At 41.9% G+C, this 19,493-nt stretch overlaps 1 protein-coding gene across 1 annotated transcript in view; it reads right to left on the minus strand.

Annotated features, from left to right (window-relative positions):
* Positions 1-19,493, minus strand: part of ERC2 (ELKS/RAB6-interacting/CAST family member 2) — a 944,454-nt gene that overhangs the window by 689,762 nt on the left and 235,199 nt on the right. Inside the window, exon 6 of the mRNA XM_040408024.1 lies at positions 15,966-16,133. Within this exon, the coding sequence (XP_040263958.1) occupies positions 15,966-16,133 (168 nt within the window). The remainder of the gene's footprint in view (positions 1-15,965; positions 16,134-19,493) is intronic.

Below are 19,493 nucleotides of genomic sequence, written 5' to 3' on the forward strand. Positions count from 1 at the left end.
GTTTTGCTGGAACACTTGGGGCCGGATTCGGCGTTAATGTATTTCAATGGAAATTAATGCTGGATCCGGCATTCCGGCAACTGTTCAGGATTTTTGGGCCGGAGAGAAAACTGCAGCATGCTGCGGTATTTTCTCCGGCCAAAATACGTAAGAGGGACTGAACTGATGCATCCTGAACAGATTGCTCTCCATTCAGAATGCATAGGGATAAAACTGATCAGTTCTTTTCCGGTATTGAGCCCCTAGGACGGAACTCAATACCGGAAAACAAAAACGCTAGTGTGAAAGTACCCTTAGCATCAGTTTGCACTTAAAATAACTCTTGTCTTTTTTTGAGGATGAGTTTGTGTCAGTTCTGTCAGAGATAAGTTATTTCTGAAAAATAACTACGGTAATCTCTGATGGAACTGACACAAACTGCAGCCGTTTTCTTCTGGTTGATTCTCATAGCCGGAATGTGAACGGGTCTCCAGGTGTCCCCATTATAGTGAATGGGGCCTGACGGAGCCTTACAAACCTCCAGCAATGCAGAGGTCAGGCAGGTTGTTCCCTCCCGGAACTACGTAGCCGAAACGTTGCACTTTTTTGTACATTGTTTCATGGATGTTTGGTGAATAAAGGACCCTCATTTGGATATGCTGCTGTCATCTTCTATTTTTACGCTATCCTGAGGATAGGTCATCCATATCGCGGGCAACCCCTTTAATGGTGTGTGCTATTTTCTTCCACAAAATACTGGTGTAAAGTAAACCACTCAAGAGGTGGTGTAAGGAAGAGAACAGCATCTAGCTTTGGCCAAGGTGCACCAAAATCAAACAGCGTGATATTTTTGGCCCATCTTCTAGGTTTTAGTTATCTTTATTTAAGCCAATATTAATAAATCTGAAATTGTGTGACAGTCCACCATTTATTGTGGTAAACTATACAGTCACCACAAGTAGACAAGACCCAATAAAGGGTTACTGTGGGTGAATCTTTTTCCACTGCAGCTATGTGATGTATTAGACGTATAGAGATTCCCAGAGTTATACACAGAAACACAGAGCATTTCCAGAGAGTTTCTTGGCAGTTCATGCTAAACATGTCTTTAGTACATGGTCTAGTCTTAACTTTCAAAAGAACTGAATCCCTCCAATCCCTGAACAAGACAATTTATTCTGATATCAGGCACTTTACTGGATAAACTGCTCAATGGCCTAAGAACATTATACCAGCATTTCCTAAACACCACCAAGTATTAAGCCTTCACATCACCAAACCCGTTATGGGATAAATCCACAGTACCAAACCTGATACATTGAAACTCTCTGCTCTTTGGGATAAATGCTAAACATTTATCGCATTTACCTTGAATGAACTAGCATTTAGTTCCAGGAAAGGGCACTCAATCTAACATGTACAATAAAAAATACAAAAAAAGTTCAGAAATGAGGCAAAAGTAGATGGGCTGATCCCTGCATTGGTTCTAAGGGATTGGGAAAAACATACAATGAATTTGGAAACTGTACAGACCCTTTCACTTTTTCACATTTTGTTATGTTGCTACCTTGTAATACATTTTTAAAAATCAAGTTTCCCCCCATCATTCTGCACTCAATACCCCATAATGACAATGACAATGTGAAAACAGAATTTAAAAAAAATCTTTGCTAATTTAAGGAAAAGGGAAAACTAAAATCTTGCATTGACATAGGTATTCAAACCCTTTACTCAGGACTCAGTTGAAGCACCTTTGGCAGTGATTACAGCCTCCGGTCTGCTTTGTTGTCACAAGGTTTGCACACCTGGATTTGGGGATTTTCTGCCATTCTTCTCTACAGAATCTCTCAAGCTCTGTAAGGTTAGATAGAGACCATCAGTGGACAGCCATTTTCAGATCTTTCCAGAGATGTATATTTGGGTTCAAGTCAGACTCTGGCTGGTCTACTCAAGGACATTTACAGAGATGTCCCATAGTTATTCCTGTGTTGTCTTGGCTGTGTCTTCGGCCCAGAGCACTCTGGATCAGGTTTTCATTAAGAATATCTCTGTACTTTGCTTCATTTAGCTTTCCTTCAAGCATGACCAGTCTCCCAGTTCTAGCCACTAAAAAACAACCCCACGCCATGATGCTGCCACCAACATGCTTCACTTTTGGGGAATGTACACTGCGTGCAGAATTATTAGGCAAATGAGTATTTTGACCACATCATCCTCTTTATGCATGTTGTCTTACTCCAAGCTGTATAGGCTCGAAAGCCTACTACCAATTAAGCATATTAGGTGATGTGCATCTCTGTAATGAGAAGGGGTGTGGTCTAATGACATCAACACCCTATATTAGGTGTGCATAATTATTAGGCAACTTCCTTTCCTTTGGCAAAATGGGTCAAAAGAAGGACTTGACAGGCTCAGAAAAGTCAAAAATAGTGAGATATCTTGCAGAGGGATGCAGCACTCTTAAAATTGCAAAGCTTCTCAAGCGTGATCATCGAACAATCAAGCGTTTCATTCAAAATAGTCAACAGGGTCGCAAGAAGCGTGTGGAAAAACCAAGGCGCAAAATAACTGCCCATGAACTGAGAAAAGTCAAGCGTGCAGCTCCCAAGATGCCACTTGCCACCAGTTTGGCCATATTTCAGAGCTGCAACATCACTGGAGTGCCCAAAAGCACAAGGTGTGCAATACTCAGAGACATGGCCAAGGTAAGAAAGGCTGAAAGACGACCACCACTGAACAAGACACACAAGCTGAAACGTCAAGACTGGGCAAAGAAATATCTCAAGACTGATTTTTCTAAGGTTTTATGGACTGATGAAATGAGAGTGAGTCTTGATGGGCCAGATGGATGGGCCCGTGGCTGGATTGGTAAAGGGCAGAGAGCTCCAGTCCGACTCAGACGCCAGCAAGGTGGAGGTGGAGTACTGGTTTGGGCTGGTATCATCAAAGATGAGCTTGTGAGGCCTTTTCGGGTTGAGGATGGTCAAGCTCAACTCCCAGTCCTACTGCCAGTTTCTGGAAGACACCTTCTTCAAGCAGTGGTACAGGAAGAAGTCTGCATCCTTCAAGAAAAACATGATTTTCAAGCAGGACCATGCTCCATCACACGCGTCCAAGTACTCCACAGCGTGGCTGGCAAGAAAGGGTATAAAAGAAGAAAATCTAATGACATGGCCTCCTTGTTCACCTGATCTGAACCCCATTGAGAACCTGTGGTCCATCATCAAATGTGAGATTTACAAGGAGGGAAAACAGTACACCTCTCTGAACAGTGTCTGGGAGGCTGTGGTTGCTGCTGCACGCAATGTTGATGGTGAACAGATCAAAACACTGACAGAATCCATGGATGGCAGGCTTTTGAGTGTCCTTGCAAAGAAAGGTGGCTATATTAGTCACTGATTTGTTTTTGTTTTGTTTTTGAATGTCAGAAATGTATATTTGTGAATGTTGAGATGTTATATTGGTTTCACTGGTAAAAATAAATAATTGAAATGGGTATATATTTGTTTTTTGTTAAGTTGCCTAATAATTATGCACAGTAATAGTCACCTGCACACACAGATATCCCCCTAAAATAGCTAAAACTAAAAACAAACTAAAAACTACTTCCAAAAATATTCAGCTTTGATATTAATGAGTTTTTTGGGTTCATTGAGAACATGGTTGTTGTTCAATAATAAAATTAATTCTCAAAAATACAACTTGCCTAATAATTCTGCACTCCCTGTATTGGGAAGGTCATGAGCAGTGCTTGGTTTCCTCCAAACATGACGCTTAGGACTGAAGCCAAAAAGTTAATTCTTTGGTTCATCAGATCAGACGAGAGAATCTTGTTTCTCACAGTCTGAGAGTACTTGTGCCTTTTTGCAAACTACAAGTGGGCTTTTTATGTGTCTTTTACTGAGGAGATACTTATTTTTGCCCTCTCTGCTAAAAAGCCCAGATTGGTGGGAGTGCTGCAATGATGGTTGACCCTCTGGAAGTTTTAGAAGGTCAACTCAGCCAGAGTGACCATTGGGTTTCTTGTCACTTCTCTTTCCAAGGCCCTTCTCCCCCAATTACTTTCTGTAGTTTGCTGGGGCAGCCAGTTCTAGGAAGAGTTCTGGTAGTTCCAAACTTCTTTCATTTAAAAATTATGGAAACTTTCAGTACAGCAGATTTTTTTGCACCCTTCTCCAGATCTGCACCTCTATAACATCATGTGTCTGGTCTCTACAGGCAGTTATTTCCTCCTCATGGCTTGGTTTATGCTCTGATATGTATTGTCGGGTGTGAGACCTCATACAGAGAGGGCTGTGTCGTTCCAAATCATGTCCCATCAACTGAATTTACCACAGGTCGGTGGACTCCAATCAAGGCATAAAAATATCTTAAACATGACCAAGAGAAATTGGAGGCCCTCAGAATTCAATTTAAAGCATCATAGCAAAGGGTCTGAATACTTATGTTCATGAGAAAAAAAAATTCCTTTTAAATAAATTGGCAAAAATTTTAATTCTGCTTTAATTGATTGGATTGATGGGGAAAAACTTTAAAATGCAAAAAACGAGAAAGGGTCTGAAGACTTTTTAAATGCATTGCAGCCACTATATTCCTAAAAGTTGTCCACAGGCTGTGTCTGAAAAAGGAACTTCAGCCCCATCGACTTTTGTGGTGCTAAGCTGCAAATCAGACACAGGCCATGGGGCAGGTGTGGTTTTGTTTCTAGAAGAAAACAACCCCTTTAAGTGAGCCTACAAGATGCTTAAATAATAGTTCCCTAATATATTGTTATTAAAAGAGTCACTCCCCTTAACAGACAAAAAGTAACTGCAATATACAACCTAAGCTACAGGTTGCTTTATCCTATCTATTGGGTAGAGTGAAAACCCACTAAAAAGAGCAGATATAACTTAGGTGGAACCACCCATCCATGTATAACTACATCAGCGATTCATCTGAATGGCCATATGTAATATTTTTACCATGTATTGGTCACTGAAGGGCAAATCTATGGCCTGTCTCAAGTTCTCTTGCCAAGATAAGCTGGTTGCCAGGAGGCCAGGAGTTTTTCCGAAGCCAGAACCAATGTTAATTGGTTGATCCCTGCACCGACAAAAGGGTTGTCATGTTGTGACAACTCTAAGCAATTCCATAAAGTATCCTAACAGAAGCATCAATAGTTACAAAAATAATCTCACAGAGGCTTTTCTTAAGAAAGTATCACAAGGCGTCTGCAATATAGCGAGTGATTCAATCAGGGTCATCACTTTCATACTGTGGCAGCTAAAGTTAATGGGTTTGTCTGGCCAAAACATTTTTAGTGGGGGTCAGAATGCTGTAAAAAAAAAGTCATATTCACAGCACCAATCTCTCGCTGCTCCTGTTCTACCATCTAGGCCAACTCAACGTGGCAAAAATCAACTGGTCACCGTTGCCGCCAATGATTAGCTGAGTGGTCATTTAATGTTTGACGAAAGGAACCAGGAAACGGAGGCCAGTGGGAACCCAAAAAGCACTGGAACAGGTGTGGCAGAGGATTTTTGAGGTGAAAAACTTTTAAATTATTTTTTACAGCATTCACAATAGCAAAAACTGATATAAAAAAAAAAAAGTATAAAAGTTGTCTAAAGAACTGCCAGATAAATAATTACAACCAGATTTGGATTAAGGCCACAAATAAAATAATAGGGACAGGCATATATTCTAATCCATAAGCTTCTGTATCACTAATACACACACATCTGAGGATCTGTAGCGTCTACCCATTACATTGATCCATTTAACGAATATCCATAACCGGTATCATGAGTTTTGTTCTATAATAACCATGAATAAGTAATGGACATCTGCAGATTGAGACCCCAATGTAATATGTAGCAGGGTGCTGCAAAGTAATAAAGCTCAACTCAGCAGGTGATATTTTCTTACAATTATTTCACAAACGGGCATTCGACATAAAAGAGGCCGTGGTAATTTCATCCTATTGGCAGTAAAGAGTGAAAGGAAACGTAAGACACATGATTTGTCCAGTATTCAAACTGCTAGGATTCTGTGTCAAAGCAAAAAGAGCCTTTGGACAAAAGAAAATTAAAGGGGCAGTAAATGGGCAGTAAAACACTCAACCCATATGCCAACAGGTTAAAGGGCATTCTGATCAAATTCTTAAGAGTGCAGGTGTCCCGCAAATACAAAGGCAAGACATTGAATGGACATGGAAAGTGTGGGCACAGAGATGTGTGGGTACATAGAGAGGCCATATGGAAATATTGGATGGCTGAGGTTGACTTTGGTACCCATTCAGATGCTTGCTTCCATGACGAAGCTTTGTAGTTACTGCGCCAGTAGTGTGCTACCCTCTCGAATACAGAAGATTCCTAATCAAAACAATCTCTCTTACCATTTCGGTTAATAGGATGGAGGACCTGGTTCTGTTATATGCTGCCCTTACATAGGACAATATATTAAAGGGATTCTGTCATCAGAATTTAGGCCTATAACCTAAACATATGGCGAGGTCCCTACTAATACACTGAATCCTAAAGTGAACATATCAAATGCGCCTGTGGCTCTATAATCATATAAAACAGGTTTATATAACCTGTCACTCACGTCACAAATGTGTCCAAGGGGACGTCTCATGATGCAGGGGGCCCAGCTGCAGCCATCTCGTTTAGGTGCCCAGCGCCGCCTTCTGAATTGAAATCGCCGCCCTCCCTTTCATTAGAGCTGCCTACCTCAGTTCATCGCCGCCTCTCTAACGTCCGCTCTCCTCAGCCAGATCCCGCGCGTGCGCACTAGGTATAACCTGATGCACTCGTGCGGACTCCTGGCAGCGGCCTCGTTAAGCGAAGTGCGCATACGCCGGCCGGCGCACTTCGCTCGAACCTGCCTTGACCGCCCTATTACAGCCATCCAACCTCCTACAGCTAGGTTATACCTAGTGCGCACGCGCGGGATCTGGCTGAGGAGAGCGGACGTTAGAGAGGCGGCGATGAACTGAGGTAGGCGGCTCTAATGAAAGGGAGGGAGGGCGGCGATTTGAATTCAGAAGGCGGCGCTGGGCACCAAAACAAGATGGCTGCAGCCGGGCACCCTGCATCATGAGACGTCCCCTTGGACACATTTGTGACGTGAGTGACAGGTTATATAAACCTGTTTTATATGATTATAGAGCCACAGGCGCATTTGATATGGTCACTTTAGGATTCAGTGTATTAGTAGGGACCTCGCCATATGTTTAGGTTATAGGCCTAAATTCTGATGACAGAATCCCTTTAAGGGGATATAACTGCTTTTAGCAATCATGGAATCTGCCTGGAATGTATCTTCTTCACATAGCGGGGTTATTTCAACAAAAAACTTCTTCTTAGAAGAAAGCCCTCCCCTGTGATCATGGGTCCCAGCTCCTGATGTGCTGAAATCACCAGGGAAGCCAAAAACGAGTCATATGCAATAATAAAAAAAATTCTCCCAAAGGTGTACATAGCCTTTAAGGCTACATTCAACCTGAATCAGCAGGTTGTTCCAGCAGATCCCCAAAGGATCCCGTTATAGGCTATGGGGTCCGGCAGTGAACTGCACTGCATCTGGCAATGCTGGATCCGGTGAACTGAGGTTAGCGGAGATGTGAACGTAGCCTTATCTTACATGGTGCCTATTCAAGAGTTGGTGAGGAGCAAACAGACTAGGGTTATCAGCTTAAAAAGGATATTAGTAAGAAAACCTATATTTTTCTTACTACCGGTAATTAAAACTAGATAGTGACACATATTTATTTTTTCTAATATTTTATTTTCTCATTTCGCAAAAAAATAAAAATCTGTACATAATTATGGGGACAGCTAATTTGCCTAAGCTGCTAATAACAGTATTTAGAGATCTGCTTCGCAGCAGCCATTTGGACCATAGCCACAAGGGCCAGGAGGGAACCTCATTGACATCTGTTGGAGAGTGTTTTAGACATGCTCTGTGCTATCCAAAGTCCTTTTTTGTCCTGGAGAAGGGATTTTAACCCCAAAATGTATAGTCTTAGACTGTGTTTTTTTCATTTTGTAACATTTGTCTATTAATAAAAGACCAGTTTTGTTTTTAAACACTGGTTTTATTATTATCATTATTATTATTATCATGCAAGTTTTCTTTGGGAAGAAAGGGATGCAAATGAGCTCTTAACAAGCTCTTCCTCTAATGTCACCAGATGTAAGGCAGCTATCCTATAAGTCAATGTTCGACCCTTTAAATAGGCCTTGAGACATGACTCGGATATTAAATAAGCCAGCATCTCATCTGCAGACAGCTGTTTTGGGTGATTGCCCCTCATCAGTGCAGAGCAGAGAGTGCTGGCTTAACTGGGTGAGAGGCCTAAGTCTGGATTTGGGGGGGGTACTATCTCTCCTTGGGGAGACAGCGCCTTAATCGGTGTGAGAAGACTTATAGGCCATACATGCTCCTATTGAATTCTGGGAACAAAGGGATGCAAATGAGCTCTTAAACTCTGCCTCTAATGCCACCACATGTAAAGGCAGCTGTCCTATAAGTCAATGTTTGATAGCTGCCTTACATCTGGTTGCATTAGAGGTCGAGCTTGTAAAGAGCTCATTTGCATCCCTTTCTTCCCAGAATTCCAGAGGAGCATGTATGGCCTATAAGCTCCTCACACCGATTAAGGCGCTCTCCCCAAGGAGAGATAGTATGTCCCAAATAGTGTTCTTTGGGAGCGCACTATTCTGGACTTATCTGGCGATATTCAGAGCAGACTCATAGTACATAACTACTATAACGTAGGTGCCGACAGTAGTATTTTTAGGGGTATTTGCTAATAAAGCATAACTTGCTGAGGAAGAAGGGAAGCAATGACACCAGACAATAGAACAAGTCACAGAAACGTTAGGCGACCACGTGGACTGTGGTGGAAACAAAGAAACGCTGAAGGGACAAGGTCAATCAAAGGACTGTGAAACAGATACAGCAAAATGACATAAGATGGTTGGTGTGTAATGGGTACAGAAAAAAATAGACAAATCAATGGGTGAAGGGAAACAAGGATGAATGGATGGCCGTAGCAAGTCACTCCTTGAATGAAGTCATTAAATAATAAATGTAGAGAAAGTCTGTTTCGGTTCTGTCAATGAGAATGATGAGAAGGCCCAAAGAGCGAGGAGCGGATTAGACATTCTAAAACAGTACATTAGTGATGTAGGGTACTGTACATCAGAAAACTGTACCCAGATAGCGGTTTGGGTGAAATAAAATGAGAAACTGGGAAAGATTTAGAAAACTCTGGTAATGAAATATTGATGAGCTATCTAGCAGGATCAACTCTATTATCAACCCAGGAATACTGCCTGGTAGTGTTAATCCTGCTGATTAAATTGATACCTGCATTGTGAAAAATCATTGCATTGTTCCTGAGAGAAAATGAGTATTACCCTCACCGGTAATCCGGTTTCCTGGAAGTCTCCATGCCACCACATTCTGAGACTCACTTCCTCTTTAAATCCCACCCTTCCCCTCCATCACCAGTGTATTTTTAAAGTCATAACCAGGATAAAGGGATAATTAATGAGTACAAAAAAAAAAAAAAGGAGATAATGAAGGGAAAGGGAGGAAGGTTTGTGGTGTCATGGAGACTTCCAGGAACTAGGTTACTGGTGAGTGTAATACTCCTTTCCCCAGTCGTCTCCATGACAACACATCATGAGAATTAACAAAGAATTATATTATGGGGGACAATAGCACACAGGACTTTCAGTCCAAAGACCATATCTTCACTAGAAAAAACGTCTAGTTTGTAATGTTTGGTGACGGTATGAACTAGTTTCAAAGTTGCCGCCTTACAGATTTGTTGTAGAGAGGCAGAAGATCTGTCCACCCATGAAGCAGCAATACCTCTTGTTGAATGGGCTCTAAGAGAAGATGGGGCTTCTTTACCTTTAGCTCTATAAGCCTCATAAATGGCCACCCTAATCAATCTTTTTTTACCCTTATTTGGGCCACAAAATTGAATAAAGAGATTTTTTATTTATTTACTAGATTTCCAATATCTAGTCACTTACAAATATTTCATAACTGCCCGGCTAACATCTAAGGTATAAAATATAAACTCCTGTTCATTTTTGAGGTTGGCACAAAAAGAGGGTACGACGATATCCTGGGATCTGTGAAAGGTAGAGACTACCATGGGTAAAAAACTAGGATCCAACTTAATTACTAATTTGTCTTCAAAAATTCTAAGGACAAGTTTATGAATGGACAAAGCTTGAGGTTCACAGACTCATCTTGCCGAGGATATCGCTATCAAAAAATATTTTTTATAGTGAGCCATTTTATGGATATGGAATCTATGGGTTCAAAAAGGCTCCAGAAGTCAGCCCTGATAGAACGGTGTTGAAATTCCGGGAGGCTACCATGTTTTCAATTGTCGGTCTAAGTCTGTCTGCTGCCTTTAGAAACCCAGCTATCCAAGGAATTTCCGCTACGCTGTTGTTTTACAAGGCACCCAAGGCCGAAACTTGAACTCTGAGGGTATTGGGAGAGAGTCCCAGATCTAATCCATCCCAAAGGAAATCTAAGATCATAGTAACATTAGGATTAAACTGATCAAATCTCTCCCGACACCAGGAAGTGTTTTTTTTTCCAGATCTTAAAATATGCTTTATTTGTATTTTATTAGGTGTTTACAACTCTTTCAGATAAACCTAATTTTAAAAGGATAGATTCCTCAGAATCCAAGCTGACAATTTCATGATTTTGATATCGGGATGAATGATGGTCCCCTGATATAGAAGCTCTGATCTCAGAGGGAGGAGAATGGGATCCTCTAGGCTGAGGGATTTCAATAGGGCGAACAAACTCATTTTGGGCCAGGAGGGAGCCACTAGGATCAATGTATACCTTTTCCCTTTGAAATTTATGGAGGACCCTGGGAATCAATGGAATGGGAGGGAATGCATAAACTGGGTAAACCGGAGAAGACACTGGTGATGGAGGGGACGGCTGGGATTTAAACCTCTCTGTGTTTTTCCGCTCCTATCAGAGGAAGTCAGTCTCAGGATGTGGTGTCATGGAGACCACTGGGGGAAAATACTTTTATCCTTTACGGCTTCAGTGCACTGAGGGGTGGGGCCTAGCCCTTCGGTGCAACTCCGCTCCTCAGCTTTTCACATCCCTTGGTGCAGCAAAGCCCCCGCTCACCTAAAGAATAAAAGTTTTTTTTTCTCAGGAACACTGCATGTGATTTTCCCAAGATATATATTATTTGAATCAGCAGGATCAACCTTAACAGGCGACATGCCTGGATTAACAGGTTTGATCCAGCTGACCAGTGCACTTTAAGCCATACATTGATCTAATCAGAGACTAGGGAAGCACAGTTCACTTGGTCATTTTTGTGCCCTTCCCTCCCCCCCCATTCTAGAGATACAAGTTTACAAACTGTAATACTAAAAGAATAATTTAGAACAACACAGAAGACAGTGAAAAAAATAGATACATTAATAAGTAGAAAAGCAGCAGCGCCGTATACATCGCCAAACAAATGGAATGGAAATAGCTTGATTAATGGACGCTTACAGAGCACACAGGCTGAAAGCATTAACACTTTGTGACTCTCCATAGAATAAGCAAGCCCCGTCACCTTCAGACACCCAGCAGGTTTCAAATGTAGATGCTCCATTACGCCAGAGCCAAAGAATGAGAAATATCTGCTGTGCTAAAAGCCATGCAACTCGTAGGATTTCACACCAATAAACTACGTTGTTTCGGAAAAGTCACAGCTCTGGAAAGCATTAAAAAAATAAAAATGACATCAACTGGAATTGCTTGGAGCCCCAAGCCTAAAATACATACAGTCCGAATGCACGCGTGTGTAGGATATATTGGTTTTAGTATTGAGCCCCTCATACATGGTTTGGTGATTTTATTACATAGTGAGGGGCATGTATTAATCGTTTAACATACTAATGTGGCTTTAAAAAGTCAAAAATTAAGATGGATGCCCCATTGGCGACTTTTCACTTCTGTCAAAACTTTTTCAAAGTGGGTGGAGTTTACAGGGAGGGGTGTGGCCTCCAGCTGCCTGACCGCTTCACTATCATTTACACCAGAGTTTGCTATGGGTAATACATAGTAACATCTGGGCACTCACTGACATGTGTGTCAATTGAAAGCAATTTATTGATACAAATAGATAATAAATAAATAATAATAGATACAAATAAAAGCAGTGAAGTTAATATGTTCAATTAATTGAACATATTATCTTCACTGTTTTTATTTGTATCCATTATTAATTTTTATTTATTTATTATCTATTTGTATCAATAAATTGCTTTCAATTGACACACATGTCAGTGAGTGCCCAGATGTTACTTTTATATGCAATATTTATGTAGAGTGGGTGAAACTACTCAACTGTGAGCACCACGCCTTTGGCTATCTGACACATTAGTGCAGCTTCACATTTTATTAATATGTGCACTTGCTGGGGTGGTTTATAATGTTATGATGTTTTGGACATTGGGTACTTCTGCTCAGACACATTAATGAAGGTTATACTGTATGCACTGTGCCTTTTATGGGATCCATACCTCTAGTATCTGCTTGGATTACGTACACGTTCTGGAAATGCTATATAATGTCTTTTTTGCTATAGTGCGCAACATTTTTTTTAATCTTTTGTAATGGGGCAACTTATAAAGATTAGTATAAGTGTTAATATGGTGTGAATTGGCGATAGTTATTTGTAAGGGTGTATAGTCAAATCATCAATGCCATTTGCATAGAAAACCCCACAAAGTAGCAATTTGCAAACCCCCGTTATGCCATGTTCTGGACATGACAGACGACTGAGAGGTTAAAATTAAAGGGGTTATCCAGGTAAACACAGTGATCTATCCTCAGGATAGGTCATCATTACCACTGACTGCCGGGACCCCCTCCGATCAGCTGTTACAGGGGGCTGCCGCGCTCACCGGAGCTCTGGTGGGCACACCTAACTCCCTGCAGCTTTTCCAGCACAGCACCTTACATTGTATAGTGGCTGTGCTTGGTACTGCAGCTCAGCCCCATTCACTTTAAAGGGGCTGAGCTGGTACTAGGCCACGTGACCGATGTACAGTTACGTCACCGGCCTAGGAAGAGGGCGCTGTGCTCACGGAGCGCCAGCCTCTTCTAACAGCTGATTGGCGGGGGTCCTAGGTGTCGGCCCCCTGCCCATGTGATATTGATGACCTATCCATTTTAATGAGGCTGAGCTTTGCCTAGACCATCGGACCTATGAACATGACATTACAAGGCCCAGCCAAAGGTACCGTAAGATCCAGTGCCTTCTCAAACAGCTGATCTGCAGGGGTCCTGAGTGTGGGACCCCCACAGATCATATATACTGATGGCCTATCCAGAGAATAGGTCATCAGTTAAAAAAATAATAATGGAAAACCCCTTTAAGTGTTTGCTGCAACTTTACTAATGTTATAAAGTGTCAAGTTAGAGAATGATACATCTGTACCTTAGATTCTTCTATACCTGGCTGCTGAAAACCATGACACCTTTAAGTAAACTTTCCATTTCATCATCTCCAAAAAGTCCTAAATGAAATATTTGCAGTTTAATTGTTCTTTTCAGGAAATATTATATTTTATGCCCCGGCTGTCGAAACCACGGCTGAGCACACATGAATCCTGGGCTGATAGTATGGGAAAACAATCAATGTTCATTTGCAGTCCTGCGGTGGACGACCCAGCGCTGCTGCCTAAATACAATGTCAATTCTGTATCATTGATAATGGCATTATGCTCCAATGTGTCTGAACTTAAATGTAATCCAGGTAAAGGATGTGGTTTCCATCCAGCTAACTCGCAGAACACATTTTTATGGCAGCGATCTGAGGCTTCCTTGTGAATGTCAATAATTCATTACAAATATAGAAAGGGCTATTTCTTATTTGCTCATTGAGTTGGAACAGCTGGAAACTAATAAATCATAAAGCTGTTAGTGTGTTTGGTTTGGACTTACCGAGGTTTAATAAAAAAAAGAGAGCTACAAATGGCAGCCTAGACCTCGCATAGTAATCCTAACAAACATCCGGAAATAGTCCCCGCACACAGACACCTCATATGTTCATGTCTGTAAAGCCCTGAACTCATACTACATGTGTGTACAGATAAATGGGTGGATAGAGAGAAAGAGAGAGAGGATAATAGATAAATAGGCAGACAATTAGATAATTAGATGGATGGATAGATAGATAGATAGATAGATAGATAGATAGATAGATAGACAATGGATGGATAGATAGATGATAGATAGATAAATAGATAGATAGATAGATAGATAATAGATAGAAAGATAGATAGATAGATAGATAGATAGATAATAGATAGAAAGATAGATAGATAGATAGATATGAGAAAGATAGACAGATATGAGAAATAGATGATAGACAAATTGATAGATAGATGTATAACAGATAGACATATAGACAATTTAGATAATATTAATTAGATTGTCTTTATCGAAAATTAATCCACCGAAAAAATCCCACAAAACCCCAGAGAAATGTCCATTATGAGGCACATTTGCATAAACCCCACCATCAGAAAAGCTGTATTCAACTGATGAAAACCAAGAGAGATCCACATTGGTAATCAGACTTCCCCGATTCCTACCTCTGGTTTCTGGCTCCATCACTTCCCCACCGGCTGTGCAAGTCCCAGGTATCTTCATATCAACATCCGGTTTGACGCTGGGTCACGTGACTGCTGTAGCCAAACGACTGACTACAGTGGTGACATAACGCCCATACATCACGTGATCCGTTGCCAAACAGGGTGTTGACTCAGGGAGACCCAGAACCTGCAGAGCTGGCGGGGCAGCGATGGAGCTGGGACCCAGTGCAGAGGGTCAGGTTAGTATGATTATTACCGTAGGTCTGGCCATGCCATAGAGTCTGTAGGAAAGGTTCCCATTCATGATCAACCCTTTTAAGCTGAAAGAAAATAATCTGCAATATTCAAATGGAGTGTACGAGAAGATGCCGGGAGTGGTCTGGCGTACACCCAGAGCCCAGGGAGGGGTGCTCCAGTACATACTGTACCTATAGGGAAGGGGTCTTGGGTACTAAGGGTCTATAGCACTGGGCTGTAAATGGACTGGTTCCGTCCACTGTGAAGTGGCCGTGTCGCATTACTGCAGCTCAGCTCCCAGTCAAGTGAATATAACCTGAGCCGCAGTACAGTGTGCCGCTGCCGAAAACGGCACAGTCAACAGAGCCTTATGTTTACTGTTTAGGTCGCTGATAGCCTCCCAAAACAGCTGATCAACGGGGGAAGATGGGTGTAATACCCTCACCATTCTGATATTGATGACCTATCCTGAGGAAAACCACTTTGAAGTGGTACACAAGCATAATAGTTACAGTCTGTAGAAGAGGCACTACAAACCAAATGGTTTCTCTCGGTGGTCTGATACATAGAAGAAGTAGCTAATGCTCAGACTCAAACTTGCTCAGCCTCTGAACACGCGGTTTATTGCTACAGTGGTCAGATGCGTTATAAAAACCCTAACACAGTGATTGGCTGCAGCAGTTGTGTTTTTGGTGATGTCATCACTACAGCCAGGAGCGGCTGCACTGGATCTAATAGGTAAGTATTACTACTTTTTACTTTATGGCATTTCCCACCACTGTCTTTTTTTTTTTTTTTTTTTGCTGAAACTGAACAACCCTTTCAAATATGCTTTATCATTTGCACATTCTTGCTACTTGTGGTAATTAGGCTAATAAACAGCCGGTCCTGTTTCATAAAAGTGCCCGTAACTCCTTCAAGTTCCACCTTGTAATGTTATCCTTTTCAACATAATAGTCATTTCAGCATTTTTCTCATAGTAGGGGCCAATAAAAAAGAAAAACAAAAAAAACAATTACTTAATCTGTCAGAATAGGTTAGAGCAGATTCACAATATAAGCCGTGATTAATGAAGGCGCTGCAGTCCGTGAATGAACGTACCTCCGTCTGAAGGATCGCAGCCCTCTGTTCTTTGGCAGTAAGAGATTCCTTAAGTACTTCAATGTGTTGTTTGCAGTCGGAGTTCTGATTGCCAAGAGTCTCCAGCTTGGTTTGTAAGGCAAGGAGTTCAGATTCCTTCTTTGACAGTTCCAGCTTCAACTGGTCAATCTATAAAATGACAACAATTAGTTATAGTCATTTTATGATCATTAAGAAATCAAAGCATTTGGCGAAAGAGTCTGGAAAAAGATGTGGTGGAGGGGGGGGGGGGAAAGGGGCGACATAAATGTAACTGAATCCAAGTGCCAAAATTTTTGTTGGGGTCGGGTTTAATCCACACTTTGGAGAAGAACGTTGTGAGCCCTGAATCTACTTATCAGAAAACCAATGATGGAAAACCTCTGCCCCGTTACCAACACTCAAGACACGTACTTCTTATTTCATACAAACCTTATGGACGGGTTCATACAGCTTTGGGGCTCATGCACACGACCACTGTTTTGGTCCGTGACCAATCCAAATTTTTTTGTGGACCCATTCATTTCTGTGGGTTTTCAAAAAATGCAGACAGAACACGGATGAGTCCCATCGGTGAGGCCGTTGGGCAAAATATAGAACACGTTCTATTGTCTGTTTTGCGGACAAGAAAAGACGGTTCTATCAGAAGAAAGGGGCATGCATACGGTATCCGTATTTTGTAAATCTGCGGTTTGCAGACTGCAAAATGGATACAGTTCATGTACATGAGACCTTAAAGGGGTTTTTCTGGTGCTTTTATAATTTATATTGATGGCCTATCCTCAGCTGCTTTCGAGTTGCCCCAACATCAGAAATAGGTGCCAGAACAACACCGGTCCACCCATTGTGTAGCGGGAAGAGCTGGTTACCGCAGAGTTGTTCCAAATCACTTCAATGCAGTAACCAACTGCTTCCACTACACAATGGACATAGTTGTGCAGTTCCAACTCCATCCATTACACAGTGCTGGTGTCGCATCTACTGCAGAACAGCGGGATGTGGGACCATCACCGATCAGTTTAAAAGTATTGGAAAACCCCTTTAATATGGTTTGATTTTCAAATCCATAATATGGCTGTCACACCACCCTCAGAATATTACCTCACTGGCATTTTCAGCTAGCGCACAAGCAGCCATTCACGCATATCAGAGCATCGGAACAGCTTGAAAAAGGGCACCTGCTAAAAAGGGCCCAAAACGTTGCACTGATGTATATCATGTACCACTGGTGTTAAAATGAATCAATAAAAGAAGCAATTTTCTAAACTACTTTATCGGTGTGCTGTCTTCAACCATATACCAATACTAAGTTGTATACAAGATCCCCAGGTGGAGGGAGATCAACCCGGGGACGTGCACCCCCAAAAGCCATCTGGACAAGTGCTGTGGCCACTACTTTCTCTCAACACATTGAACTTAGATCATCATAGGGCTCTATAGGGTCATTGGAATTTGGGTGGATGTTACAGCTGCAAGTATATGCCTCAACAGCCCCCTCCCTGCTGTGTCGCTGCCAAGACTGCAGACGGGCATTTCTTACCTATCTATCGCAGCCTATACAGACACAGCACATAAACTGTCCTCTCTGACATTTGTCTGGAAGATACTGAAATGTACAGTAATTGAGTTACTATACAGATGGTCGGCAACGATAGGGAATGGCTCCTATACTTCTGTGATAGAAATACCACATGCTTATCTCTCATGCTACATCTAATCACAGCAACATAAGAATTACTTGGCTGAAAAATTACTTGCAGCAAATCTTTGCTAACAAACAAGGAGCGTGTGTTATGCAAGGGGGTGCGGACCCACTGTGCCACTGACCAGCTATACCCTGGTGGAGCGTGACTAACATCTACCTGGTCTTCACTAGAGCCTCTGATGGTGAAGATAGGCTTGGGCCATTAGGGTAGTTGCCAGGTGCCACTCCAGAGCAGTCCCCGAGTCAGTGGCAGCTGACCAGGGGGTCAGAGATATTGGTTCAAGCACCGAGGGGAAGTACGTGGTCAGGAAGTCCAAAGTCAGGGCAGGCAGCGATAAGTATCCAAATGTTACCAAACAGAGATCAGGGAGAAGAATAGAGGATCATGCCAACCAATCTACTACAATGGGTTCTCCAATGCTGGATGATGGGTGTAATCCAGAGAACTAGCACCTGTCTCCTCTATATACTGATAAGTGCAACTTCATTTTGCATTGGGGTTCCTGGGTCTCAATAAAAAATCTGTAACAGGGAACTATATGCTATATATAATACTAGTGCCTGCTAACTCTGCACCCTGTAAAACTACGCCTTGCTATATACTCTGTGGGTACAAACAGTAAAAATATTTACAAAGCATCTACACAACGTAGGACCACAGCTGTCACCAGTAACTGAGCTGTAACATACATTGTGAGGGAACACAAATATTGGTACCATTTTTAAAGGAATCTGCCACCAGGAAATTCACTGTTAAAAGCGGCACAACGCCTTGTCGATCTAGCTCAGCTGAAGGTAATGATACCTTTCACTTAGTGATCTGTTGCTTCACTCTGGAGAAAAAGTTATTTTAATCCATATGCAAATTGACGTTTAAGTGCACTGAGGGCGGGATCAAGCCCGTCTGTGTAACCCAGCCCCTCCCGCTTCTTCTGCCAGCAACTCCCTTTCCTTGATTGATAGGGCCAGGTGAAATGACTATGAAGGAACCTGATCCTGCCAATCAAGTCAAACAATAGATGATCTTAGGGAGACCATGCAAAAAAAAGAAACGCCACATACTTGCGCTGCACGTCCGATTGTAAAAATCCATCGTTTATAACACAAAGCTCAAAAAGTTAAAACCATTGTATACAATTAGAACATTGTGTTTGGATCAATGATGAGTCCAACACACAAACACCAAGGTCAATATAAGAACATAAACAAGACCGCCAGAAAGATGTACAATTTATAAATATGGCATCAAAGATAATGCAAGATACTTATCAAATAGAAACACGGGCGATCATGGTGTGTGGGTAATATGCCCCACGCGTATCGCCAGGTCAAACTGGCTTCCTCAGAAGTCCAACTGATCTTAGGGAGACCAACGACAAAAAAACACAGTGGAGCCTCATTTAAGAGTCTCAACACAGCAATCCCAAGTGCAAAGCTCCCTGGGAAACAGTAATATGCAAAATACCAGTGGATCCCCAGTTATGGGTCTTTAACACAGTGAAAGCCAGATATCCCTCAAAGGAAGGTAAACCAAGCTAAGGGGTGTCCCCATTATAGAGATCACCAGATCCACCAGGAAGACCTAAGCCAGTTATCCAAGGAGAGGGAGGGGCTGGTAGAAGAAGCAGGAGGCTTATGCCCACCCTCTGTGCACTTAGCTGCTCATTTGCATATGGATTATAAGGACTTTTCTCCAGAATGACGCAATGGATCTTTAACTGGAAGGTATCATAATTGTATGCATGAGCTCCGCATTGTAAAGGGACCAATTCTATTAATTTATTGTAAATATATTTTAATTGAGG

This window comes from Bufo bufo, chromosome 9 (genome assembly GCF_905171765.1).
Source record: "Bufo bufo chromosome 9, aBufBuf1.1, whole genome shotgun sequence".
Taxonomy (NCBI): domain Eukaryota; kingdom Metazoa; phylum Chordata; class Amphibia; order Anura; family Bufonidae; genus Bufo; species Bufo bufo.